Source organism: Prunus avium, chromosome 6 (genome assembly GCF_965620075.1).
Source record: "Prunus avium chromosome 6, drPruAviu1.hap1.1, whole genome shotgun sequence".
Taxonomy (NCBI): Eukaryota; Viridiplantae; Streptophyta; class Magnoliopsida; order Rosales; family Rosaceae; genus Prunus; species Prunus avium.
This window is the reverse complement of record NC_142289.1, coordinates 2626039-2650684: the sequence shown is the minus strand read 5'-3', so window position 1 is coordinate 2650684 and position 24646 is coordinate 2626039. Positions and strand designations below refer to the sequence as shown.

General features: G+C 44.8%; 5 protein-coding genes across 7 annotated transcripts; 1 reads left to right on the top strand and 4 right to left on the bottom strand.

Moving 5' to 3' along the window:
* Positions 1-436: 436 nt before the first annotated feature.
* Positions 437-3850, top strand: LOC110746132 (pseudouridine synthase and archaeosine transglycosylase (PUA) domain-containing protein). The gene is made up of 8 exons (XM_021946350.2): positions 437-595; positions 1200-1281; positions 1364-1431; positions 1547-1644; positions 2509-2645; positions 2777-2844; positions 3268-3331; positions 3520-3850. The coding sequence occupies exons 1-8, from the start codon at positions 585-587 to the stop codon at positions 3535-3537; spliced, it is 546 nt and encodes a 181-aa protein (XP_021802042.2). The 5' UTR covers positions 437-584; the 3' UTR covers positions 3538-3850.
* A 778-nt stretch (positions 3851-4628) lies between these two features.
* LOC110747301 (folate receptor family protein) lies at positions 4629-6758 on the bottom strand. Its single transcript, XM_088254065.1, has 4 exons — positions 6559-6758; positions 5450-5808; positions 4992-5320; positions 4629-4818 (listed from the first exon to the last, which is right to left on the bottom strand). The coding sequence occupies exons 1-4, from the start codon at positions 6617-6619 to the stop codon at positions 4701-4703; spliced, it is 867 nt and encodes a 288-aa protein (XP_088110191.1). The 5' UTR covers positions 6620-6758; the 3' UTR covers positions 4629-4700.
* A 6374-nt stretch (positions 6759-13132) lies between these two features.
* Positions 13133-15075, bottom strand: LOC148293475 (uncharacterized). The gene is made up of 2 exons (XM_088255787.1): positions 14758-15075; positions 13133-14377 (listed from the first exon to the last, which is right to left on the bottom strand). Exons 1-2 carry the CDS (start codon positions 15073-15075, stop codon positions 13133-13135), a joined length of 1563 nt encoding a protein of 520 aa, XP_088111913.1.
* Positions 15076-18931: 3856 nt separating this feature from the next.
* Positions 18932-20141, bottom strand: LOC110746136 (Dormancy/auxin associated family protein). 3 transcript variants are annotated; one of them, XM_088255361.1, is made up of 3 exons: positions 19917-20141; positions 19542-19712; positions 18932-19140 (listed from the first exon to the last, which is right to left on the bottom strand). In XM_088255361.1, exons 1-3 carry the CDS (start codon positions 20029-20031, stop codon positions 18986-18988), a joined length of 441 nt encoding a protein of 146 aa, XP_088111487.1. In that variant the 5' UTR covers positions 20032-20141; the 3' UTR covers positions 18932-18985. The 3 variants fall into 3 exon arrangements, with proteins under 3 accessions (XP_088111487.1, XP_021802046.2, XP_021802047.2); XM_021946354.2 differs by having other exon boundaries at positions 18932-19147; positions 19917-20140; XM_021946355.2 differs by having other exon boundaries at positions 18932-19144; positions 19917-20140.
* A 451-nt stretch (positions 20142-20592) lies between these two features.
* Positions 20593-22057, bottom strand: LOC110746137 (uncharacterized). Its single transcript, XM_021946356.2, has 2 exons — positions 21914-22057; positions 20593-21099 (listed from the first exon to the last, which is right to left on the bottom strand). Exon 2 carries the CDS (start codon positions 21091-21093, stop codon positions 20752-20754), a length of 342 nt encoding a protein of 113 aa, XP_021802048.2. The 5' UTR covers positions 21094-21099; positions 21914-22057; the 3' UTR covers positions 20593-20751.
* Positions 22058-24646: the final 2589 nt, after the last annotated feature.

Here is a 24646-nt window from a genome sequence, read left to right as displayed (position 1 = left end):
AAGTTTTGGTCCTTTTGATACATAGCAATGTTTTCAATACATTTTAAGCGTAGTCACTAAATACGCATATGTGCTTATTTTGACAATTTATATATTAAAGGAATAAATACTTTTTTAGTCACTAATTCTACATGAACTTTTAATTTGGCCACTGAGAAAAAAGTTTAACCAAATTAGTCACTAAGAGGGTAACATTTGCATGGCTTTAACTAACGACAGGTCTTTAAATTGTAAGCTCTAAGTTATAATGACAAATTTGGCTAAATTTGTATTTTAGTTATCAAATTAAAATTTCGTGTAAAATTAAGTGACCAAAAAGGTAATTAGCCAAAGTCACTAGTGCCACTATGGCCCATTATTTTGAGCCTTACCCAGACCATATTGTTCCTTCCAGGCCAGCCCACTGTGAAAAGGCCGAAAGAGTGGCTCAAACACAGTGAACACCAACGCGGGCTATAGAGCGCAGCTGAGCTTAAGTGATCCCATACCGGTTTCAGTATTGTTCGACCTTAACACCAGTTTAAAGGGTTTTCTCTGCTTGCTCTTGAAGATCTTAGATTCTCTCTTACCTCCATTTTTCCAGAATGTTCAAAAAGTAAGCTTTGTACACGAGCGCGCGCACGCATATAAATGTTTTCGTCGATATTATTGTGTATGTGCGTGTGTATTTCCAAGTATACTGTATATGTCTTTTGTTTGTTCACTATGTTGATATTTGAGACATATGATTCCTGGGTTTGGTTTAGTTCGATGAAAATACAATCAGATTGTTTTAATCTTGTTTTTATTTGGTATTGTTGATTATGTTTTTATCTGGGTTTTGGTTTTCGATTTATGCCTTGAATTTCATTGTATTTTGGTTTGATGCGAGCATGCGTTTGAATGATGCCGTTACTTCTCTGTGCTTTAAGCAACCGTGAAATGGTTGTAAATGGTTTGTAAAGCTTCAGCTTTCTCATCAAAGTTGATTTTTTTTGGCTGAATATGAGATATTGTTATATAGTGAATCTTGAAAGGTTACTTATTTTGAGGTTAATTATTTGGAGAGGATGGTCAGGGTTCTCATTAATTTGTCTTCTTTGTGCTAGCTGTTTGTAATTGCAATGTCTTCGATGTCAAGGGAAAATTTTGTTATATGATTGCATATGTACATCAGCAAAAACATTTCTCCATTACCCATAATATGTGCTATGTTATAGATTTTCCTCTGAAGAGGTGTCTGCACAAAACCAAGTTAAGGCATCTGTCCAGCGCAAAATTCGCCAAAGTATTGCCGATGAGGTAAGAGATTTATAGGGATTTAGCTGATGCTTTTAAATACGCTTTACTTATGTCTTTAACACAAAATTAAATTCGATTGCAGTACCCTGGACTCGAACAAGCTTTGGAAGATTTGCTACCAAAGAAATCTCCTCTAATTGTGGCTAAATGGTTTGTTGCTCTGTCGCTCCTGCTTCTGTGGTTTTACTTCTAACTCAGGTATTCGTTTTATGATGTGTAATCCTGTATATTTAACATTGTCCCCCACCTCCTCCACTTTTTGCAGTCAGAACCATCTAAATTTAGTTGTGGTAAACAACGTGCCACTATTTTTCAACATTCGTGATGGACCGTATATGCCTACCCTAAGGCTCCTTCATCAATGTAAGAATTTCTTAACCACCAATATGTCGTTTCTCGTTATTATATTTTCTACAAGAATTATTTGTCTATCACTTTATTTGTTGATGGTCATGGCTCTGTACTGTGAAGTTAATGCTTCCTTCTTGTATTGTTCTAATGAAATTCTGGTCTGTTGGGAGTGAATGAATGGATAGCAACTTCTAGTAAATTTTAACCTTTTTTTTCTATAATAACAATATATACCTAACTGTTCCTTATAGCATAAGAGTTGCTTCTGTTTTCTATTTTAGGATTGAATGAAACATTAATGAAAATGTAATGTAATGGTGAATGAAATCCCAATGGAAAACCAGCTATTTTGTGGACTTATTGCTATTCTTGGGGGAGTTTGAATTTGAGATGAGTCCTACTCTAGTGGAAAGCCAAGGACGACTCTGTTAATATTTTCATCCTTGGATTTTGGGTGGGGGTTGACAGTCCTGGCAGGTGGAACCATCATACGGCTACTCTAGAAAAGTGAGCTTCAGGCAAGACCTGCAGGTTAAGTGATTCTCATGCTTGGAAGATCCTGTTCAACTATGTTCCGGGTACCTTATTAAAAAGGAGAGTGATTTCAAAACTTACCACAAGTCTTCGTATATGAATTTAGGGAAAAAATTGAAGGGGGGAAGGGGGGCTGTGAAACTATAATTTATAGTTACAGCTATCTTTGTGCTTTTGTTTTCAATTCTGATCTATGAATCTCTTTGCAACCATTGTTTTGTTTTTTCTTCTTGTCAGCGGATTACCTTTTTGTTCTTATAAATAAAGCTATCTTGTTAGTGAACTTTTCCTTCCAAAAAGTTGTATCCAAGAACACTAAGGGTTCCTTTTTGGGTTTTACAGATCCAGATATAATGAAAAAGTTGCAAGTAGATAGGGGTGCCATAAAGTTTGTTCTCGCTGGTGCAAACATAATGTGTCCAGGTCTGACTTCTCCCGGTGGTGCTTTGGATGACACAGTGGCTGCAGAGACTCCTGTGGTATAAGTTTTATTTCATTTTTTTAACGATTAGTATAATGACAAACTCATGTTAGAACAAAAAATTTTGTTGAGATATTATGTTGAGTTGATTTAAATAATTGCCTTATCTGTGAAACTGAATACTCTCAGGCAATAATAGCAGAAGGAAAGCAACATGCTCTTGCCATTGGCTTCACAAAAATGTCAGCAAAAGAAATGTAAGTTTTTTTTTTTTTTTTTGAAGAAATGTAGTTACTTCTCTTAGCTTAATGCCTGGGGTACCCTTGGACTATTGAGGACAAGCTTTATGCTACATAGAGCCTAACTTTTCACCAATCTCTAAACATAAAGCTTGCAAATTAAAAGAATTAAAGAAATTCATAAATGTTTCATTGTTGGCTTCATTGCGATGAATGGTCAATGTAGCACAGATGCAAACCTTAGGTGAAGGTTTATTGGTGCTCATATTGTATTCCATGCCATGTCTGTTGGGAGCTTTTATAAGTTCCTTCCCTTGTTCTTTGTAAACTTGGGTGGTAGAAGTTCATACTATGGTGAAGTTATAATTGTATCAAAGCCAGCTTAGTTATTAGTTGCTGATTGCGTTATTTAAAAAGTTGAGTCCTCTGCTTGGCTTGCAGAAGAGATATCAACAAGGGAATTGGAGTTGACAACATGCATTATCTTAATGATGGTCTTTGGAAGGTATGTCATTGTAAAATGTTTACTTTGTCTATAGCCATCACCAATTATCTTCTTTATTAGCACGAAATGCTCTGATAAAGATTGCTGCTTCGCTGATGCATCGCATGCCAAAGCATTTCTTATAACTTTTGGGTGTCCTTCCTACAATGTTTTGTGGGCGTTCTTCAATCTTTCGCCTTGTTTTGCAGATGGAACATCTAGATTGAGGATATTGAAGACTAACTGTGATAACATCAAGAAGAAATGAAGCATTTATATTATGGTTTCATCAATGTGGTGTGGATTTTCCTGTCATAAAGATTCATATGTATACCCCATCTTTATTTACTTGTTTTGTCTTTGTATGTGGAGTGATCATCTTTAACAAACAGCTCATCCTTTAATCGAATTCATGGTAAGATGGTCATATCCATTTTGTTATACAGTTAAAAGGGATTTTTTGTGTGTAATGTAAGATGGTGAATTCTCAACTCTCAAGTGGCTGTTCTTCAGCAAATCCGTATCGAGCCTGTGTTTATCAAGTCTCATCCGATCAGCTTTGAAACTGATTTCTTGAGGGCACTTTTCGAAATGACTTCATTTTTATCCTATCAGTGTAATTCCAGGCAGCACGCGGATTAGAGCCATGGGAATAGCTCCGCCTCACCATTTCAAATACTGATTCAAAATATTTCGTATACAATTTCAGTCGCATTGTTTATAAACAAATAGTTTAATTCAATATCACAACATTGCCAAAATCTTGCTTACTTTTCTCCCCTAACAATAGCCAAAAGCTAGAAATACATCATTTGTAGGGGACAAGAAGACATTTCATGTAGGAGACATTTGATGCCATCCTAAAACTAATCGTCTTGAAATCCTTTATCAAGCTTAAAAACAAGATGAGTTGCATGGGGAGACAATGAGGAACTATACATAGGAGAAAGTGAAGAATTATATATATGTTTGTTCTCAAGCTTGTTGCCCCCCTTTACAGAAACAACTATTCGCACAAATAAAATCTTGAAACTCCTTGGAACTGGCCATGATGATGATTAGGGAGATATTTGACCGTCCGTCGGTACTCAGATTATAGGAGAGTATATGTCCATCTCCGGAAATGCCTGCTAATGACTCTTGAATATGGTCCGAGTATGATCTATGATTTTCTATGAGGTAAAAGTACTTGCATGCTTATTGCTAATAGAAAAGCCTCAAAAACTGGAACAAAGTACTCGAAAATTTTGAACAAAATACCAGTCGACTAATACACCATTCACTTTTCATACAATAACCAAAGAACAAGGGCATTATAACAATCTATTGATACACCATCTGTAAGCTGTCATAACCAAATACTTTCCCGTACAAGGGAGAAATTCATCTTTTACTTGCTTTTCCTATTTCCTGGACTACTAGGAGATTTCTGGCTCATTTTGGCTTCAAGTTTCTTATAGTGTTTTAAAGCAGCTAGCTTGTGGCGCTGGTGACGGCTTTTCCTTTTGCTGCATAGACGATAGACGTGAACAAATAAAATATCAATAGCCAAAAAAGGAAAAACAAAACAAAAACCAATCCACCCTAGCTACCCTAACAATGCCTAACAATGGTGATCCCCCATCAAAATTTAGAGTTGTATTACTAGCACTATAAAAGAGGCAGTAGGAGAGTGCCAAACCTTACAAACAACAGGCCTGCCGTAAGAACCAATCCTCCCACAGCCCAAGAAACTCTTTCACTAAATGGCATTTCCCTCCACCTCTGCTGGAACTCCTCTAGCAGCCTCAAGCTCTCAACTTTCTGGGGCACCTCGGACTGTGAAACCTTCCATGAATCAGAAATCAAATCAAGACTGGCTTTACCACCATAGCAAAATGCTTCTCCCTTTCTCACGGTTATATCATCTTTAACGGCAAAGCCTGCAGCATGGCAGAACTCTGTGCCATTAACGATCCATTCAGAGGCCCTACCACAAACATAATCATTTACTCCACATGGTGCTAGAACCTGGCAGAAAATACTTGATCAGAAAAAATAATTCCCTAATGCATCTGGAAGGAAATAATTGTAATCACCTATTCCTTCATTACAACGGATTATAATGGATTTGGCTAAGTTTAATGGTCACCCGCATACCTGTGTTATTGCATCCGTAGAGTAGTAAGCCTCGGCACAAGCCTTAAAGACCCTGTCACAGAAAGAGGCACATATAACTGGAGGTCCTGGCTGCACGCCAATGCGGGGATCGCAGATGGAACATTCCAGTAATTCCCATAATTGCAAGCACTCTGGGTTAGCTTCTCCTGTTGAAGCCAACTTCCTAACGGATACCAGTGCAGGATGTGTCTGGGATACATCACAGCAAGTTTTTTTGCGGAACACCCTGCAAAGGGTCAGATCTTTGGGTCCCTTGTTCACCCGTCGTGGAGGCTTTCCCTCAGAAGAGAATGGTGGGAAACGACCACCTTGGGAACTGCATACTTTATCAGGTTTACCTGCATTAAATTAGATTTAGATAAAACTTAATAAATAGTTCCATATAAGTATTAATGAAAAAGAAAAACTTGAAGGAAAAGTAACAAATTAGTCTAATTTCTAGGCCAGCATTACATTTTTTAAAAAAATGAGCAATTTGAGCATACACCTGTAAGATGTGATAAGGCAGTGAAGGCAGACCAAAGATCACCTTGTGTGAGTTTCAAACCCAAGCATGCCCCTTCAAGACTTGTGAAACCCAAAGATAATTTGCATAGAGGCCTAGCTTTAAACTGATTCTAGCATATCTCAGCTTCCCACAAGCTGTGTCAGAAGCATTGGCCACGCCAGAATGACCTTTCATATGAAAAGTTATATGCTTTGACAGTTGACACTAAGCTAGTGTGAGAAAAAACTGAAACTATTTGATGTTGCAGTTGTCAAGTTTAGCCACAGGTGTCCATGTTAAAGCCATCGATACAAAAAGACTGCTTCCCTAAGCAGTAATATAGTAATGTTTGCATGTGCTAGACTAAAGTATCCCCAATTAATGCAAAAGAAGGGAGCTTTCTAGATTGAGACGACAAATAGAAATTCACGATGTCGTTCATTTTCATCTAAAGCTGGACTACTATGAATAAAAATGTTCTGTGCATAATTTAAGCAAAGAGGTTCGCTATCATCAACAAAATCAACAATTATGAGTGAGCAAACTGCAAATCTGATAGGAGACTGAAAAACCCAAATAAGAAAGTGAAATTTATATTTACCGGATGAGAAAAGGACCAGTGAATTGATAAGCAGCAGCAAAATCAGAGACGAATGACCCATTTTTCGTCAATCCGTGGTGGTGGTATGCATTATTGAGCTTCTGAAAGACTCGGAATCAGAGAATGGAAGACTCTGTTCTGTTCCATCTTGACGAAGCTGAGGCAAAGAAAAACCGACTCGCAGAGAAGAGAACGGTGGCTCTGGGTACCCGATAACCCGATTATGAAAGGTCCGTGGTGTTGAACCAATTGGGCCAAAAGGGAGAGTTGGGTCCATGTTGCACAAAATATCTGAATAGAATGCAGGCCCATCTTAATCAGGCTTTACTTTTCCGGGAGTCATTTAATAATGAGGACATTATCTAAGGTCTTTAGATGAGATCTCATTATCGAAGGTTTTTATATGAGATTTTATCTCATAATCGTTGAATTAAACTAACCAATTTAACAAACCGTGACTATTGAATATTCTTATTGTTGACGCCAAAAAGTGGTTTCCTGTCTTTGAGGGTCAACTTAGTAATTTTATACCTTCGGTATGCTTGAGGCCTCGGAAGGGAGCGTGATCTGCAAAATGAGAGAACGCTCGGTAAGACCCAAGGCACCGGTGTGATACCGGCCGAAGGCTCTCCGATGCTTAAATAAGTTCGGGAATAGAAAGTTTAACTGACATATCAATAGGCTTGTATGCCGTTAGTTCTGATTACCTCTATTTTGGGATAGTCGGCCTCCTTTTATAGGCCTTGGGAGGTGTGCATTTTGTTGATTACTTCGATGTGGGACTGTGGGCGTCGCTTGGGAGCGTGCCACGTGTCCCAGGATAGGGCGTTGCCTTAATGAGGAGATCGGTAGGTAGAGTGCCGAGGGCGCCCCTGACCAAGCATCATTTCCTCCTCGTGTCTTGCTCTTATTGGCTGTTTATTTTGGGTGTAAACAAGAGTCCCCCAAGTTCTCGAGCAAGATTTCTCGGTCGGGGACTGGTTTGTTCTTCGACAGTCGCTAGGTTGTCCTACCGTTCGGTAGGTTATCAAGGAGCGTGCTGGGCCCTTACCCCAGTTCCAATCCATTCAGTAAGCTTGCCTGGGAACTCGAGCCGCCACTTCGAGGGTTACCGTTCGGCAGCATTTGGTGCGTTGAAGGGGTTCCGAGAGGGGATTGCCGATTGTTTGTTAACTTGGGCGTGTTTGGCCTTTTCTCTCGCATCCCACGCACAGGGAAGGGTAGTGATGGGACAGAGCGACGCTTCGTCTTCTGTACCCAGCGAGCTGTCAGAGGTTCCATTCGTTGCGCGACACGTGGCGTGTCAAATCACGCGGAGCGGCGCCATTAATGCACCGTTTGGTTTCTCGAGGCGTACCGTTGGAACCCCAACCCTATAAATAGGAATGATTTCTGAAGCATTGTTCACTTTGCGTTTGTGAGTGAAGCGGAAGCTCTGTCCAGGCGATTCCGGCGAGTGTTAACGGCAATCAAGGCGATTTTTGAAGCGAACAATCGGTAACCAAGGCGATTTCCGGCGAGGTCATCGGTAGTCAAGGCGATTTCCACCTCTTCTCAACCAGTTCATACAAGGTACTGTTCGGCAACCCTTCTATTTATTTTCTTTATTCATGCGTATGTCCTTCCTTGGTTCGAACTAGACTAGAGCTTTATGCAAGTGGGGTGTGGTTCAGTAGTCTAGTTGCCATAGGTAGAGGCGTAGGCATCGGTAGGATAGTCCTTCGACATAGCCCCTCAGCCTTCTTTCCTTGCTTTTGTAGATGTCTGATAGTGAGTCTGGGTTCGAGAGCGAGCCCAACGCCTATGATGGGGAGTCCCCAGACAGAGGAAGGGATACCGAGAGTGAGGAGTCGGGTCCTGATACCGAGAGCAACAGTGGCTTCGACGTTGAAATAGTCGGTGAGAGAGTTAGGTCGGCGCCTACCCATGGGATCGGCAAGGTGTTTGTACCTGATAAATCACGGCCATGAGCTGGCCGAAGGAGCCCTTTCTCTCGGCCCTGGCACTTGTTCGCAGAAGCTGAACCGCAGCGTTTCGCCAGGGCATTTCGCCTTCCTAAAAATAAAAGAAAGAAATGCTAAGGCATGATCATCTCGGCCTCAAGCGTAGGCCGAGGCCGAGGCCGAACAAAATTGCGGCCAAGGCATTAAGGGCAAATCATCACGTGACAGCAGGATCCCAGGCTTCATTTAATGAAGTAGTGCCTGTTTAATGCAGCAAGCCCATTGGCCACAAAGAAGCATTTAATGCATGAGGGAAGGTGGGAAGTGACTGAAGTCAGGATTTGGTGATGAGGATCAGAGTGATTAGACGTGGACATTCTCACAAGGATTCTGACAGCTTGAGATGTTGGTTCACCAGCTATCCAAGCCATAAATGCGTCTCCACAGCCAGAGGCTCAGACCCACGATCAAGAGCGGCGCCCGAGATTCACCGGGATTTCTGGGGTCTCACCACCATACTTCACGATCCCAAATATCGATTGGACTGCCCACTTGCGCTAATCAGACTCCACTACGCGTAAATTCAGCCTCGATTACTCATCCAGGGACTCTTCCTATAAATACAAGACTCGAGCTACATTCAAAGGATTCAACACCAAAACAAAGCCTCCCACGGAGCAACTTTTTTTTTTCCTGTAATGCACTTTCAATATCTTTACTTGCTTTCCTAGGAGTAGTGGTAGATTGTAAGGAAAATTCATTCATCAAATATATCATACGACCCTTGATTTTCAAGGCGCCGGAGCACCATCCTTGTTATTCGTTCACTCACCCCATATATCACACGACCGTCGCTCCCTGAGCAGCGCGCCGGAGCACCGCCCAAAACCCACCACCAACACCATCACTCAACGGCCTTGTAGTTCAGGCCGTGAACCTAACAGCCGAGACTAGTTCCTCTCTCGACTACAATCGTTTGACTAGGAAGACAGATCAAACAGGCGCACCACTTATCCATCCAACACTCAACACATCAACGCACGGTAGACCGTGCTGGCACGCCCGCGCACAACCGCACCGCACCCAAAAGCAGGAAATCCCGTGTTAACGCATATCCCCTCGGCCCGGAACTCCAGGCCGTGAGATTTGCGCGGCAGACACAAGGGGCTCATGACCAGTCAGCCAATGCCGTTGTCGGTAGTGTACAGCGACGGTAGGCAATTTGGCTTGGGCGGGCACACTGGGCCCTTGGAAGAGGACGTCCGAGCTCCAGAACAGCAAGGAGGTCGCCGACCTGAGGCCTCTACTTCTGATCGGGAGGGGACGACCGCAGGCACCACTTCCTTGCCGAAGGTCACCATAGTCAACCGGGGGAATCCCAGGGTTGCAATAGGGGTGCCGAAGGAGGTACTGTTCGCCGTGGACTACCTGGACCCCAACAAAATGACTTATCGGGAGTTGGCCAGGATCCGGGCGGAGTGTATGATACCTCATTCGGTAGGGATGAGGATCCCAGGCCCTACCGAGTCTTTGAGTAAGCCTAAGGACGATGAAGTCGTTTTCTTTACCGACATTCTTCTGCAAGGAGTTAGGCTGCCGTTGCAGCCTGCCGTTCAGAGGATTCTGGCCCAGATCGGGTATGCTCCAAGCCAGTTCAACCCCAATTTCTAGGTGGCTCTGATGGGGGTAGTCACCGCGTTCGGCATGGCTGGGGAAGGAGAGTCATCGTACGAGCAGTTCTCCTACCTCTATAGTGTCACGAAGTCGAAGAGTGCTGATCGTGGCGGTTGGGTTCAGGCTGTCTCAGAGCGTTCGAACGAGGCCATTTTGTGAGCACCGTGCCGACCTCCCAGAAATCGTGGAGGAATCGGCGGGTTATTTTGTCGGGAGACTGGGAGTCTCCCCCAGGGGTTCCCGTTCGATTCCACATCCCCAACACTTTCCAGATCACCGGTAAGTATTGACCATACCGATCGGTAGGCGAGTTTTTCTTTTGTTTGCCTAACCGTTTTGAGTTGTCTTCTGCATGTAAGCTGAAGCAGCCGGTACCCCGAGATTCGGCAGATTGACAGGGTGACGCAGAGGATCCCTGCCGATTCTAGAGTCTACCCCCAGTTTCTGTTTACTGAGAACTTGATCAAAGCCAGACTCGTCGACCCTGCCGAGAGTAAGTGCACTTGCTTTCTTCTCTTTGTTTTTGTTTTGTTTTTGTTTTTGTTTTGTTTTTGTTTTTTTTTTACCGAATCCTCCTTTCCTTGTGTAGTGACCGAGGAGAGGAAAACTGCCGAGATCAAGAGGATGAACGAATCTTCGAAGAGGCGGCTCGCTATGGGGCTGCAGGGGAAGAAAAAGGCTCGGCAGTCAGAGGCTGCCTCGGAGCCACTGGCGTCGGCTACCGATCCTGACAACCAAACCCTTGCCGATCGGCAAAGGGAGCTGGCTGCCGAAACGCCAACCGGGCGCATGCCTACAGCCCAGTCCATGCAAAAAGGCGGGGCGAGTGTTGAGGGTACGACCTCCAAGGCTCTTGGGAAACGGCCCATAACCGTGGACCTGGATGCCGAGGCACCACCAAAACGCAGCCGGCAGTCTGACCTGCCGAGGGTAAGATTGGATGCCGAGGAGGATTGCGACCCAGTAGATCCTGTAACCCTTGCCTGCCCATCGAAGACGGTTCAATTTGTGAACCATATGATCCTTGGTTCGCAGATGGAACTCTCCGAGATCGACGAGCTCCCGAAGAGGCAGCTTCGGGATGAGGCGGGACGCGCCTTCCGTTTCCAGGCTGCCGTAAGTCTTCCATTCTTTCTCCTTCTGGTTTCTGTTTCCTTTACCACTGCAGGCTAACCAATCCCTTTTGTAGGCGTCCATGGACATGTGGCTCTGTATGGGGCGGGCCATCAATTCTGCCGAGCGCCTGAAGAGGCTGTATGAGGACGGCAAAACTAAGGTTGCTAATGCGGCAAAGGCCGTTCAGGATCGCAACAACCTTAAGCTCGATATGCAGGCTGCCGAACGACAGGTTAAGGCCCAGGAAGCCAAAATTGCAGAACTGGTGTCGGCACTCGGGGCGGCTGACTGGCGGCGAAGGAGGCAGTTCAGGTCGCGCTAGAGGAGTCTGAGCGGGCCAAGGCTTTTGAGATCGAGGCCGCCGTTCGGGAGGCGATGAGGACCTACCGATCGTTTACCGAATTCTCCACGCTTCTGGATAAGGAGGTGGGCGTGGAGATGGCGGACCTCGTTTACCGTTTCAAACGGTACAATCCTGGCCGGAAGCTCAATCTTAATTTCATTGCCGATCCTCCCCCTCTCCCCAAAGGGATTACTGAAGAGATGATTGAAGACTATGATGGGGAGGAGGACCCTGTGGATGCCGATCCTTCCAATGCCGCTGCCGTTCCGCCCCAGACTTCCGAGGACAATCCTGCTGCCGAGGACGACGTTAGGGAGGCTGCCGTTTGAAGCTGGCCTTGGGCCCTTAATCTTTTGATTATTAGTTTGTAATTTTAATTGCCGTATCAGGCATTTCCGAACAAGTCGATGCCGATGGCATCTTTTTAATTTAAACAACGTTTTGTTCAACTTGTGTTTTGTTTGATTCATGATGATTTTTTTTTAATCATATCCATGTTTGTTACTGCCGTAGGCTAATAACTGTTTAGGATGATTACCGATTGGGCCGTTGGCCACTTAGTTGTTTATTTGTTTTGGATAAGCCAAGTGTCTCCACTCTCGGTAGACAGAACCCAAGGTTGTGATATTGTCGTTGGCTCATACCTACTTGCCAGAACCCAAGTATCACGCGCATCGGTAGGAACAAGGTCCCAATAACCTTTCGACCATAGCGATGCCGTCGGCAAGTCTAGGGTACCGTATAGTTTTGTAGTCTATGCGCGATGAGAATACCGTAGGTTATTCTGGAGCATTGTACTGTTGGCTCGTACTCAATGCATTGATTTTGAACATGTAGGGACATAGCCTTCAATTGCCGTAGGCAATGATCAAGTCTAGGCTTAGCGTGAGTGCAGCCTCGTTCGGTAGGATGACTCGCCAATTTCTACTGGGACAACGGCTTCCGAGCCGAATGCAAGACTGAAGGGAGTTTCCCCTGTGGAGGTTCGGTAAGATGTCCTTATGGCCCACAGAGCTTCGGGAAGCTTCTCCGGCCAGGCGCCCTTGGCACTGGTAAGTTACCGTTTCAAGAGCTTCTTTATAATTTTGTTCACGGCTTCTACCTGACCGTTCGATTGAGGGTGAGCTGGGGAGGCGAAGAACAGGTTGATTTTGAGGCGGGTGCAGAACTGCCTGAAGAGTTCTGAATCGAACTGTCTGCCGTTATCGGTGATGATGGCATGGGGGATGCCGAAGCGGCAACAGATGTTGTTCCAAACAAACTCTTCGACCCTTGCCCGCCGTTATGGTGGCTAGGGCTTCGGCTTCAACCCATTTCGTGCAATAGTCCACGGTAACAATTACATACTTAACATGTCCCTTACCCTGTGGCATTGGACCAATTAGGTCGAGCCCCCATTGGGCGAACGGCCATGGACTTACGATCGGTGTGAGGGGTTCGGCAGGCAGGTGGGGAATATTACCGAAACGTTGGCATTTATCGTACTTTTTCACCATCGCTATTGCATCCCGATGCATTGACGGCCAATAGTACTCTGGCGGAAGGCTTTGTGGGCCAGGGATCTGGAACCGGAATGGTCGCCGCAGATACCACTATGGATCTCCTGAAGGACATACTCGCCCTGCTCTTCGGTGATGCATTTCATGTACGGGGTGGTGTAGCCACGTTTGTACAGAACATCGTTGATGATGATGTACCTTGCCGATCGGTAACGCAGCTGTCTTGCCTTGGCCTTGTCTTCAGGGAGGGTGTTGTTCGTTAGGTAAGCATGAATGAGCGACATCCATGTATCGGTGTACTCTATGGCGTAGATCTCGGCAACGGTGGTGCTCGGCAGGGTCAGTATCTCGACGGGAATTTTTCGGCCCACTTTGTCGTTGATTGCCGAAGCCAGCCTAGCGAGGGAGTCGGCATGACTGTTTTCGTTTCTGGGTATCTGCCGAATTTCGTACGCCTGAAATTTGTTTAGCAGTTGGTGTGCTGCCGTGAGGTACGCCGTCATTGACGCGTCCTTCGCTGTGAAATCAGCAGTCACCTGGTTCACTATTAGCTGCGAATCGCTGTAGATGCTGATCTGAATGGTCCCCATGCTTCTGGCGAGCCGTAGGCCGGCCAAAAGTGCCTCGTATTCAGCTTCGTTGTTGGACGTTCGGAAGCCGAACCAGATGGAATATTCAATTTTGGCTCCATCGGGAGCGGTGAGTACAAGACCAGCCCCGCACCCTTGTTGGTTTGCCGAGCCATCCACGTGTAGGATCCAGAAAGGAGTCGACTGGTCGAGACGACTACTGTTCTGTAGGCCTTCCTGTGCAGGGGTTCTTTCAGGTTCTGAGGCTTCCGAAGGTGTTAGCTCAACGATGAAGTCTGCTACGACTTGTCCTTTTTCGGCAGGCCTGGGTTTGAACTGCACGTCGAATTCTCCCAACTCGATCGCCCATTTCACCAGCCTACCGGATGTTTCTGGTTTTTGAAAAACTTGCCGAAGGGGATGGTTGGTTAGAACGATGATGGTGTGGGCCTGAAAATAGGGCCTCAACCGCCGGGCAGAAACGACCAGGGCAAAAGCCAGTTGCTCGAGTGGGGGGTACCGAGACTCTGCCCCCTGAAGGGCCGTACTGACGTAAAAAATCGGTAGCTCCGCCTTCTCAGGGTTCCGTGTCAGTACTGAGGTGACGGCAGTGTTGGATACCGATAGATATAGATAGAGATTTCCCCAGGGAGGGGTTTTGACAACAGCGGAGCTCTGCCCATGTAGTCCTTCAAGTCTTGAAACGCCTTATCACATTCGGCGGTCCACTCTATGTGATGTTTGCCCCCTTTCAAGGCCTTGAAGAACGGTGCACACTTGTCTGTGGCTTTGGAGATGAAGCGAGTGAGGGCTGCCACTCGTCCGGTAAGGCTCTGGATGTCCTTTTGTGTCTTCGGCACCTCCATGTTAATTATGGCTTTGATTTTGTCGGGGTGCGCCTCGATGCCCCTCTGGCTGATCATGAAACCGAGGAATCTCCCTGAAGATATGCCGAAGGCGCACTTCGTGGGGTTGAGTCACATTCGGTATTCCTTCCAGATGCCGAACATAAGGGATAGGTTCGCCAGATGTTCCCCCGCCGTTCGGCTCTTTACTAGCATGTCATCCACATAGACCTCCATTGTACTGCCGATCTGCTTGGCGAAGATTCGGTTGACTAGTCTCTGATAGGTCGCCCCCGCATTCTTCAAGCCGAACGGCATGACGTTATAGCAATATAGGCCTTTGTCTGTTATGAACGCCGTGTGTTCGCTATCGGCAGGGTGCATGAAGATCTGATTGTATCCTGAGTATGCGTCAATGAAGCTGAGCAATTCGTAACCGGCAGTGGCGTCAACCAGCTGATCGATGCGTGGCAATGGGAAGCTATCCTTCGGATAGGCCTTATTGAGGTCGGTATAGTCTTGGCACATTCGTCACCCGCCTTTTGCCTTCCGAACCATGACAGAGTTTGCCAGCCAATCCGGGTATACAGCCTCCCGGATGAAGCCTATGGTCATTAGTTTGTCCACTTCATTTTTCATAGCTTCATACCGTTCGGCATCATAGGATCGGCGCTTTTGCCTGACGGGTTTGAAGGCTGGTGAGATGCTCAGCTTGTGGCTGATGACATCAGGGGATATGTCTGGCATGTCGTTGTAAGACCAGGCAAAAACTTCCGAGTTCTGCCGAAGGAACTGGATGAATTCGGCACGGAGGGTGGCGTTTAACATGGTACCGATTCTCACGCACCGATCCGGTTGACGCTCGTCCAGCGCCACCGTTTCGAGATCCTCGGCAGGTTGTGCAACCGGAGTGGGCGTTTCCTCCCTTGGATCGTCCACTGGTTCGTTGCCGTTCGGCAAGCCTGCGACCGTAAGGGTCTCCTTCTGCTTTTCAGGGGCTGCTGATTTCAATGCCGTGGCATAGCAGTTCCGAGCGCTTACCTGATCGCCCCTGATTGCCCCCGTGCCGTAGCAGGTTGAGAACTTCGTGAGTAGCATGTGGGGGGATAAGTGGGCCTTTATCGCTGTGAGCGCCGTTCGACCAACTATGACGTTGTAGGCCGTCGGACAGTCCACCACAAGGAACTGGTCGTAGACCATGGTCCTTCGTGGGGCTGTGCCGAAGGAGATTGGCAGACTGACACTACCGATTGGCTGAACCAGGTCTCCCGAAAAGCTAAGGAGAGGCGAGAGTTGTCGGTTGACCTGGCTGTCATCTATTCCGAGTTCTTTGAATGCATCGGCAAAGATGACATTTACCGGGCTACCAGTGTCGATCAGAATTCGTCCGACATTGAATTTGGCAATTTCGGCTCGGATGATCATAGGGTCGTCATGTGGGTAGATGATCCCCTCCTCTTCTTCCTCGGAGAAGGTGATGGGTTCCCACCTGACCTTCGGCATCTTGGTGTGAAGGCTACTTTCTATGCCGAGGACTTGGGGGTATTGTGTCGCCCGGACATATTGCTTCATTGACCGGTTAGATGCCCCGGCGAGGGTTGGGCCCCCACTGATCGTGCTGATCATGTTGATCTGTCGATTGGCGTTCGGCACTGGCGCCTGCTGCGGCCTGGCTATGTACTGATCCAGTTTGCCTTCCCGAATCAACCGCTCGACGATCCTTCGCAAGCTGATGCAGTCCTCAGTGTTGTGGCTGTTCTGCTGGTGGTATCAATAGAATTTCCCCGTATCCCTGCCGTCTTGCCGACTGGGCTTTCGGAATGCTAACTTCGGGATTATCTCGTTTTCGTTCATCAGTACTGCTTCGTAGGAGGTATTCAGCATGGTGAACACCTCCGTTCCCTGGTTATGTGCCGGTAGTTGTCCATGCCGTACCTGCTCTTGTTTTTCTTGGAATGCCCATTTTGGGAGCTTCCGGCATCTTTGCGCTTGTGGCTTCCAAGGTATCCGGCATTTTGTGCTGCTGGTGCGAACGGCGATGCCTGTGCCGTGAATTGCCGCTTGCTTCATGAGTTCATCGTACGTACGCCAATTGCTGCTGTGTACCAGATACCGAAAGTGTGAGGATCGTAGGCCACTCTTGAAGGCGCCGTAGGCTGCCCTGTGATCGGTATCTGGACATCTCGAGTATTCATGGCTGAATCGTGCGGCATACTTATGCAACGGTTCGTCATCTCTCTGCCGGATGGTATATAGATCATCGGCAGAATACAGTCTGTCCGTCTGAATCATAAAATGGTTCAGGAAAATCTGTTTTAGCTCGTCGAAGGAATCTACCGTTCCTGGTTCCAAACGGTAGAACCAGTTTAAAGCCGCTTCTGTGAGCGAAGAGGGGAACAGAAGGCACAGTCCCTTTTCGCTTAGCCCTCGGCACCCTACAGTCGATTGGAAAGAATGAAGGTGTGTCAGTGGATCCTCCACTCCTGTGTAAGGGGTTATGCGTAGGGGATGTACGTCTCTGTCCTGCCGAGAGCGCCTTATGCGTTCAGTGAAGGGTCCTGGCCGGAGCCTTCCCCAGTCCGACTCTTGAGAACGAGTTCGATCATCCTCCATCTTCTATACCCTTTGAAGGAGGAGGCGGATGACAGGGTCCCTGTCCGGTATCTCATTCGCAGTTTGATGCACCGATCGCTACTGGGACCTGACAGGGTTGACCTCAGAGAATTTCGTTGGCGTTGCCGAACGGTAGGAAGGTGACCGATTGGTGGAAGGAGCATACTCTCGGTCAGACTCTGCCGTCAATTCCAAGACTTGAATCCTCCGTATCGGAGACTTCCTCCCCATGTTTCTCAATCGGGGATCATCCAGGCGGGCATTTATCCTGATCGGTGATTCCTGCCGTTTGGACTGCCGTTCGACTTCCCGCTCTAACAGCCTGTGTCGGCAATCGGAATAGACCTTCTTCGGCACATGGGGCTTATTTTTTGGTGCCGGGACCACCAATTGTTTAGACGGCGCAGGCGTTGCCTTGGCCACCTTTTCGCCCTTCTTCTGCCGACGGGGAGTCTGTAGGCTCTCGGAGGATCGACCAGTCTGGATATTTTGCGTTTGCTGCTGGTTCAGCAGCTGTTGTGTTTCGTCCACCCTGGATGAGAGGAAATTATTGTGTTCCTGCAACCTAGCCATGTCCTGCCGAAGGGACACGACTTGGGCTAAAAGCTCCGCATTTTCAGCGGGTTGGAGTACAGGTGGATTAGTTGCCGGGGTGCATGGGGGTGGTGCAGGGCTAACCCCGCTTGGCATACCGTATGGCATCCCCTCCTGCGGTATGAACGTATTTTTTTCGGTGGTCCCCATGTGTTCGGGACAAAGGGTCGATTTGTTTAATCGTTTCCCACAGACGGCGCCAAACTGTTGACGCCAAAAAGTGGTTTCCTGTCTTTGAGGGTCAACTTAGTAATTTTATACCTTCGGTATGCTTGAGGCCTCGGAAGGGAGCGTGATCTGCAAAATGAGAGAACGCTCGGTAAGACCCAAGGCACCGGTGTGGTACCGGCCGAAGGCTCTCCGATACTTAAATGAGTTCGGGAATAGAAAGTTTAACTGATAGATCAATAGGCTTGTATGCCGTTAGTTCTGATTACCTCTATTTTGGGATAGTCGGCCTTCTTTTATAGGCCTTGGGAGGTGTGCATTTTGTTGATTACTTCGATGTGAGAATGTGGGCGTCGCTTGGGAGCGTGCCACGTGTCCCAGGAGAGGGCGTTGCCCTAATGGGGAGATCGGTAGGTAGATTGCCGAGAGCGCCCCTGACCAAGCATCATTTCCTCCTCGTGTCTTGCTCTTATTGGCTGTTTATTTTGAGTGTAAACACTTATACTTATTTGCATGGGTTGATAGTTGGCAAGATGCTCGTGTATTTTGGCCCAAAACCTTTTGTAATTTTTCATTTTTCCAAAAGACAATAGGATTTGATCTGAGACTAGAGTTTTCATAGAATCAGTGGATTCTTGAAATATAATTATATTTTGTTTCAAGAATCAGTGGTAGAACCAATATGAATATTCAGCATGGCTTGGCATCGACAAGACACGAGCAATTTTTCAGGCACCAAATTATGCACCACATTATATAAAAATACAACACCCATGCTGCCAAGAAAAATAAATACTTTCTTTATTCATTCAGATGCCAAAGCAAACTTGCAAGAGAATAAACACTATGTACACATACATGATACATATAGCAGATTAGATTACCAACTCCATCCGCATTTCTCACATCTTACATACAAAACCACTCTCTCTCTCTCTCTCTCTCTCTCTCTCTCTCTCTCTCTCTCTACATACATATATAGCACATACAATATATATATATATATATATATATATATCTTCAAAACAACAAACAACACACCACCACCCAGCAACACCCAAACTCAGCAAAGAAAGGGCTTAATTATATCACTACATGTCGTCCTATTGTCACACGTCGAAAGGAGAACGGGGGCTGCTCCTTGCTCCTCCTCCACCAACCTGGCTTGCCTTCTCGTATGCATCCGATGCCGACCTCCTTCTGAATCTCCCCATGCTGCTGCCTCCTTATCATCAACATTCAAAACAAAACATCGTCAACAACAAACAAGAAAGTTGAAATTTGTTTCCCCTATATTTCATTTCATTATTAGTGGGGGTGACAATAATATCTACTTAATATATCATCGTTAGGTAAGATTCCATATCACTCTTGTTAAATCACGAATCAATAAGGACACAAACGTCATTTCACAACCAAACAGATACAACTCCTTCATATCATATATGTATCTAGACAGAAATCTGACTAGAAAATTGAAATTTGGTTATTTTAAATTACGAACGTGCCCCTTGTCTCACTACATTCCAGTATCAAGGCAGGCTCCACCATTTGTGGAGACTTGGCCCCACCGTAGTATACAGTGAGCCAGGGGTACATCTGACTTTCCGGATGCTTACCAGAAAACGGAGACACCGGAGGGGTAGACCCAGCTGGCGAAATCGGAGGCGATCCACTGTTACCGCTCCCATATCCTGGGGGTTTCACTATCATAATACTCCTTGTAACTCTCGTCGCCTCCTCCGTCGAATCCTCACCGTACGATCCCTCGTTTCCTCCATCCGACGATCCTAATTAAAACAAAATCAAAGCAAATTAATATAAGCCGCATGATCTCAACATTCTAATGCTTCGACTTCATTTTGGCCGGTCTGATTTTATTGTCAGTTTCATTTAAATATAAGATTTGCAAAGTCAGCCTAGAGCCCTTATATTTATGGCATGTGTTAGCTAACATGCGCCGGCGGCTTAGGATTAGCAGAAAATGGACGCACCCTTGGCCGAGCTGGATCGGAAACTGAAGGTTTTGTGCTTGCGGAGCTTGCCAAGACCGATATCGGGCCGGGGCCCGGCGACGGTGTCGTCCCAGAGCTGGTCAAGTAGGCCCATGTTATATATCGTGCGCTGGCTGGCAGACACTGGATCAGCAGCGTATGATAGCAGAACTGGCGTAACTTAACGATTGCAGTGGGATTGGACTAAGAGGGAGTGAGCGGGGGGATTTTGGGAGGTTATTTAACGACCATGAGGGCGTTAAAGGTCGAACAGGTATGCTGGATCGAGACTGATCTGGAACGTTCGTCGGATCCAGAGCGAGGAGGGTGACTTGGCAAGTTGATCGAGGAACACGTAATTGGCGATAAGATCGAAGTGACAGGCGGACCCCAGGAGATGGGGAGATTAAAGGCAGCGATGACAGGGGGAGTGAACGAAAAGTCATTGGTCCAGGGACCGAAACTACCAGAATGCCCCCAACTTTATCCAAACTGAAATGAAATGGGCTTTTGTTTTGGACAAAATTACAAAGTTTTGGGTCATTGGCTCTGGGCCTGCCTTGTGCTTCATATGGGTTGTGTTTCCCCTTTTGGGCTGGCCTTCTTCCATGAATTTCCAATTATAAGTCAATTTTTTGACCACATTTTACAAAGTGCATTCACATGAACAATAACATTCAAATCAAAACCAAAATCAGGTTACCAGAAGAAGTCTCCACTGCATCAACAATCAGAATTTCCAATGGTGTTCGTGATCACAATAGCATAACACAACAGAAAAACTTCAACTGAATTGATACCCGAGTAATTGTTCATCTTCGTCTCGCGGTCGAAATCAGAGGAGTTTGACACCTGCTTCCACCACACTGTCAACGACAGCTTTAACCTTACCATGATATTTCTGTTCTCTCTTCAACTGGACGGATACAGCAGGGATGTTCTTGAGCAGCAGGCGCTCCCCCAATATCTTCCCTATCTTTCCAGCAGCAGCAACGTCCCGGCGTATCTCCATGCTTTCTCTCAAGGCCTTTTCTTGGGAGCTTGCAGAAGAAGCTACTGTGGCGGTTGGTGTGTGGATTACTTGCGCAGTTACGTAGTTGTTTGTAAAGTGCATTTTCAGAACATAAGGCTTTAGATACTTTATAATACGTGGTGCCCTGACCGGAGGAATCCCCATTTCTGTCTGCAAATAAGTCACAAGTTCAACCATAAAAATAAACAGGAAAGTTTAATATCCAGGACGCTAGAAAAATCGAACACAAGGAAACACACTGGAATTATCTAGACTTAGACAAGTGGTACAAGAAGAAGAAAAATGAAGCAATAATGCATTTTTACCAACATATAGAAACTGCCATGATGCAGGAATATATGAAAACCAAACCCTTAAAGACAAACCAAAGCCACTACATGAGGCAGCAACACAATGGAATTCCTCAGTTTACAATGGTATATGATTCTATCAATTAAACCAGAGCGCGGCACAACAAAAAAAGTTATATATCAGTTAGGAAATATGTACTCTCTATACCTCTATGGTACCTACACAAAGTATTAATCACTTTAAGAATTTGAACCCCGATCACTATAAATGATCAAACACACTCTGTGGCATGTATCAGACCAAATTAATAGGCATATCTCTAGAGAACAGTTATAATTAATTTCCCAGTATATGTTTATGTTGGTTTTTCATTCGTAACCTCTATCAAACAATTGGTGTGCAACTTCTGAAGCTCCAAACCTACACCATATTCTATCTAGGATCATGATATGGGTTCTTCTTAATAAGCACATAGAACAGAAAAAACTTTAACTTTTACATTCATGTATCTCTGTTTGGTTCCCAGGAAAACACAAGACTAGAATAAATAAAAAATGTGATTGAAGTTCAACCAAAAAACTAAAAATTTGCTGCTTAATTTATCAAAGTAACAAAGAAAACGAGATTTAAATTTCGCAAAAACGATAAAGAATTGAAGTTGAAAACGGCGTACCGAATGGTATATCTCGCAGAGAAAGCTTGAAGTGCTGGATTCAGAACTCACAGAAGGGCTCAAAGTTCAGAGCTTCAAAAATGATTTCATTGGCCAAAACGAAATGGTAGATGTTCCTTTTTCTTTTCCCTTCTCTTGAGAAATGGGCCATTTTTATCGGGCTTACTAATACAACTTATTATGCAAGCCCGCATTATGTTTGGGCCTTTAGTTTATTCTACTAGTCAACGCCAAAGTCTAAAAAACATTTGGTGATACATTTTATTCAAAAATTGTATTTTGATACAGGACATTTATAGCTCAAGTGATTAAGAACATTTATTTCTAGAGTTGAGGCTAAATTCATTATTCTCTAATATCAATTGTATATAAAATAATAAAACGATCGTACTCTAATATCAATTGTATATAAAATAATAAAACGATCGTAATTTGAGTAGGAATAAATCTATCTTTTTAGTCTAAACCTGCAGTACAAAATCATAAATCAAATTTTCAAATACAAATCACCATATAATTATTAAAACTTCATTTACAAATTTGAACTTGGAACCTAGTCGAATGTACTTTTTGGCTAGTTCTTGTGCTAGACTTCAAGTAAACATGAACGTGAAGGAACCATTTTCATCACACGAAGGAAATGAAACCCACAATTTGAAATTGGTAAAGGGCTAGTTAAATTTGTGTGCCAATGACAAAATGGGGTAAACAGAACAGAACCCACAAGTGAACGAAGCTGGTTTGACAAAGTCAAGAAGTGAGTGATTGTCACAAATACCACCATTGAAGAGACCTTGGTGATTTGCAGAAGGTATCAGAGAGAAGAGACCTTGGTCAGAAGAAATAAAAATCCACCATAAACTATGGGGGGTGAAGTTTGAAGATAGAAAAATAGCTACACTACCAAAGATAGGGAATCATATCCACCTAGGGACTAACCCTTGCCCTCTCAAAACCCAACACAACAATATTTTTTTTTACACAAACCCATCTCACCCTCCTTCCCTTCCCCTTTAATCAATCAAACACTTTAACAAAATTGCCTCCAACACGCAACCTCTTCTCAGCAACAACAGGCAATGTCATCTTTTCCATCCACTCACTATTCTGCTTCCGTTTTCACCTCCCCCATCTTCTCTCTCTTCATTCTTCACCACCATCATCATTTCTTGGTCATAAAAGTCATTACCCTTTTCATCTTTTGCGGGGAAGATTATCCGCAAACATCCCAATGAAGCAAATTAACAGAAATCCATTTTTAAATGCTGGCAATGTATACATTTTCTGGTTATGGACTTGGATATTTGGAATTAAGTATCATTATCAGAAATTAACCCTCAGTCTGTCACCCAAATTTGAAATCATGACACAAGATTTTGGAGAAATATCCAGCACAAATTACGCTTTGGGGAGAGGTAAATTGGCGGCAGGATAGTACCTCACAAAGTGACGTTTTTTATTATCTGAAAATATCTCACAACATGACCACTACTTAATCAAACAGATGAGATGATCACTGAGCAAATGTCATACACGGGGTCAAATCTATTGCCATGCCAATGCCATCATCTCTGCTCATACAAACAGAACCACTTTCCTCCGATCGTGTTTGTGCACCACTCGATCAAAAATCAAATTATAAAGTATGGTTCACTTTTTTCAAACAGAGAGGGCACTGTTTCAACAAAATATATGCATTAAAGACCCTGAATTGCATTTTTTTTTAATAGGTCATGATAAAACAATTGAATTGCGTTTTTTTTAACGTTGAAAACTTTGAAGTCTTCAATTGCTTTTGCTTCTGATTTCAAATGAGGTCTTTAAAGAATGGACACTTCAAGACTCAATGTCTTTACTCTGTTTCTCATTGAGTCTTTCTCTCTCCTAGAAAAAGTTGTATATAAATGCATGGCCTCCCTCACCATTTTGATTCACACCTTTGGTTGAAACATAACCTAATGGTTCAAGAAAATGGGAGGGAGTATGGTGGCTTAACTTAGCCCATGATGCATGGGTGAGTAGCTCTTGTTGGAGAAGCAGGGCACGTGCAAGTTCTAGCTCAAATGCTTCTGCATGGGAGCTTAAGCTAAGCTTATAGCAAAACTTTGCACGTGCTCCCCTTCTCCAACACAAGTTTCTCACCTCTTTCTTTCTAGCCCTGTTTGCCGAACAAGCCATGTGAATTCTAAAAAGGATGGTAAGCTCCAATTTTCCTCTGGCTATCTTCTTTTTTGTCTTAGTTTTCTACTATTACACATGCCATTTGTTTCCTGTAATCTGTTTCCTTGAAATATCCTTGCTCTGCTCTGACTCTGACTCTGTTTTAGTTTTTTTAGAGCTCTCTCTCTCTCTCTCTCTCTCTCTCTCTCTCTCTCTGTGTCACATTCCAGGAATGAGAATGTCAAAATATGAGGCTACCCCATGACCACAAAGACACGGAAGTCAGCCAGCATGAATGTGTCTCAAGTATATCATGGACTTTTTGTGTGGTCCTTCAATCCATATGTTGGCTAGTACAACAGGCGTTTTTAGCGAACAAGATTGTAATGTGACTGGATGGCGGTATGGATATACATGTGAGATGACCAAGAACCAACAAGTTTATCGACACCAGACATTTTTCTGCATTTTGACTTGTTGACATGATTTTTTGGCACTCAAATCTTCTACTCAACCTTGCAACAGGGGATATACATAGTTCTTTCCTTGCTAAGCATAAACTTGGAAATTAAA

Coding starts and splice junctions, on each gene's coding strand:
- LOC110746132 (XM_021946350.2), top strand. Junction 1,282..1,363: donor GCCAAAGTATTGCCGATGAG/GTAAGAGATTTA, acceptor ATTCGATTGCAG/TACCCTGGACTCGAACAAGC. Junction 2,845..3,267: donor AAAATGTCAGCAAAAGAAAT/GTAAGTTTTTTT, acceptor CTTGGCTTGCAG/AAGAGATATCAACAAGGGAA.
- LOC110746137 (XM_021946356.2), bottom strand. CDS start 21,093: ATGGGGATTCCTCCGGTCAGGGCACCACGTATTATAAAGTATCTAAAG.
- LOC148293475 (XM_088255787.1), bottom strand. CDS start 15,075: ATGTGCCAAGACTATACCGACCTCAATAAGGCCTATCCGAAGGATAGC. Junction 14,378..14,757: donor TCTATGTGGATGACATGCTA/GTAAAGAGCCGA, acceptor CTACATGGGCAG/AGCTCCGCTGTTGTCAAAAC.
- LOC110746136 (XM_088255361.1), bottom strand. CDS start 20,031: ATGGGCCTACTTGACCAGCTCTGGGACGACACCGTCGCCGGGCCCCGG. Junction 19,713..19,916: donor CCGATCCAGCTCGGCCAAGG/GTGCGTCCATTT, acceptor TGTTTTAATTAG/GATCGTCGGATGGAGGAAAC. Junction 19,141..19,541: donor TCCGGTGTCTCCGTTTTCTG/GTAAGCATCCGG, acceptor ATAAGGAGGCAG/CAGCATGGGGAGATTCAGAA.
- LOC110747301 (XM_088254065.1), bottom strand. CDS start 6,619: ATGGGTCATTCGTCTCTGATTTTGCTGCTGCTTATCAATTCACTGGTC. Junction 5,321..5,449: donor CTACGGATGCAATAACACAG/GTATGCGGGTGA, acceptor ATTTTCTGCCAG/GTTCTAGCACCATGTGGAGT. Junction 4,819..4,991: donor GCAGGCCTGTTGTTTGTAAG/GTTTGGCACTCT, acceptor TCGTCTATGCAG/CAAAAGGAAAAGCCGTCACC.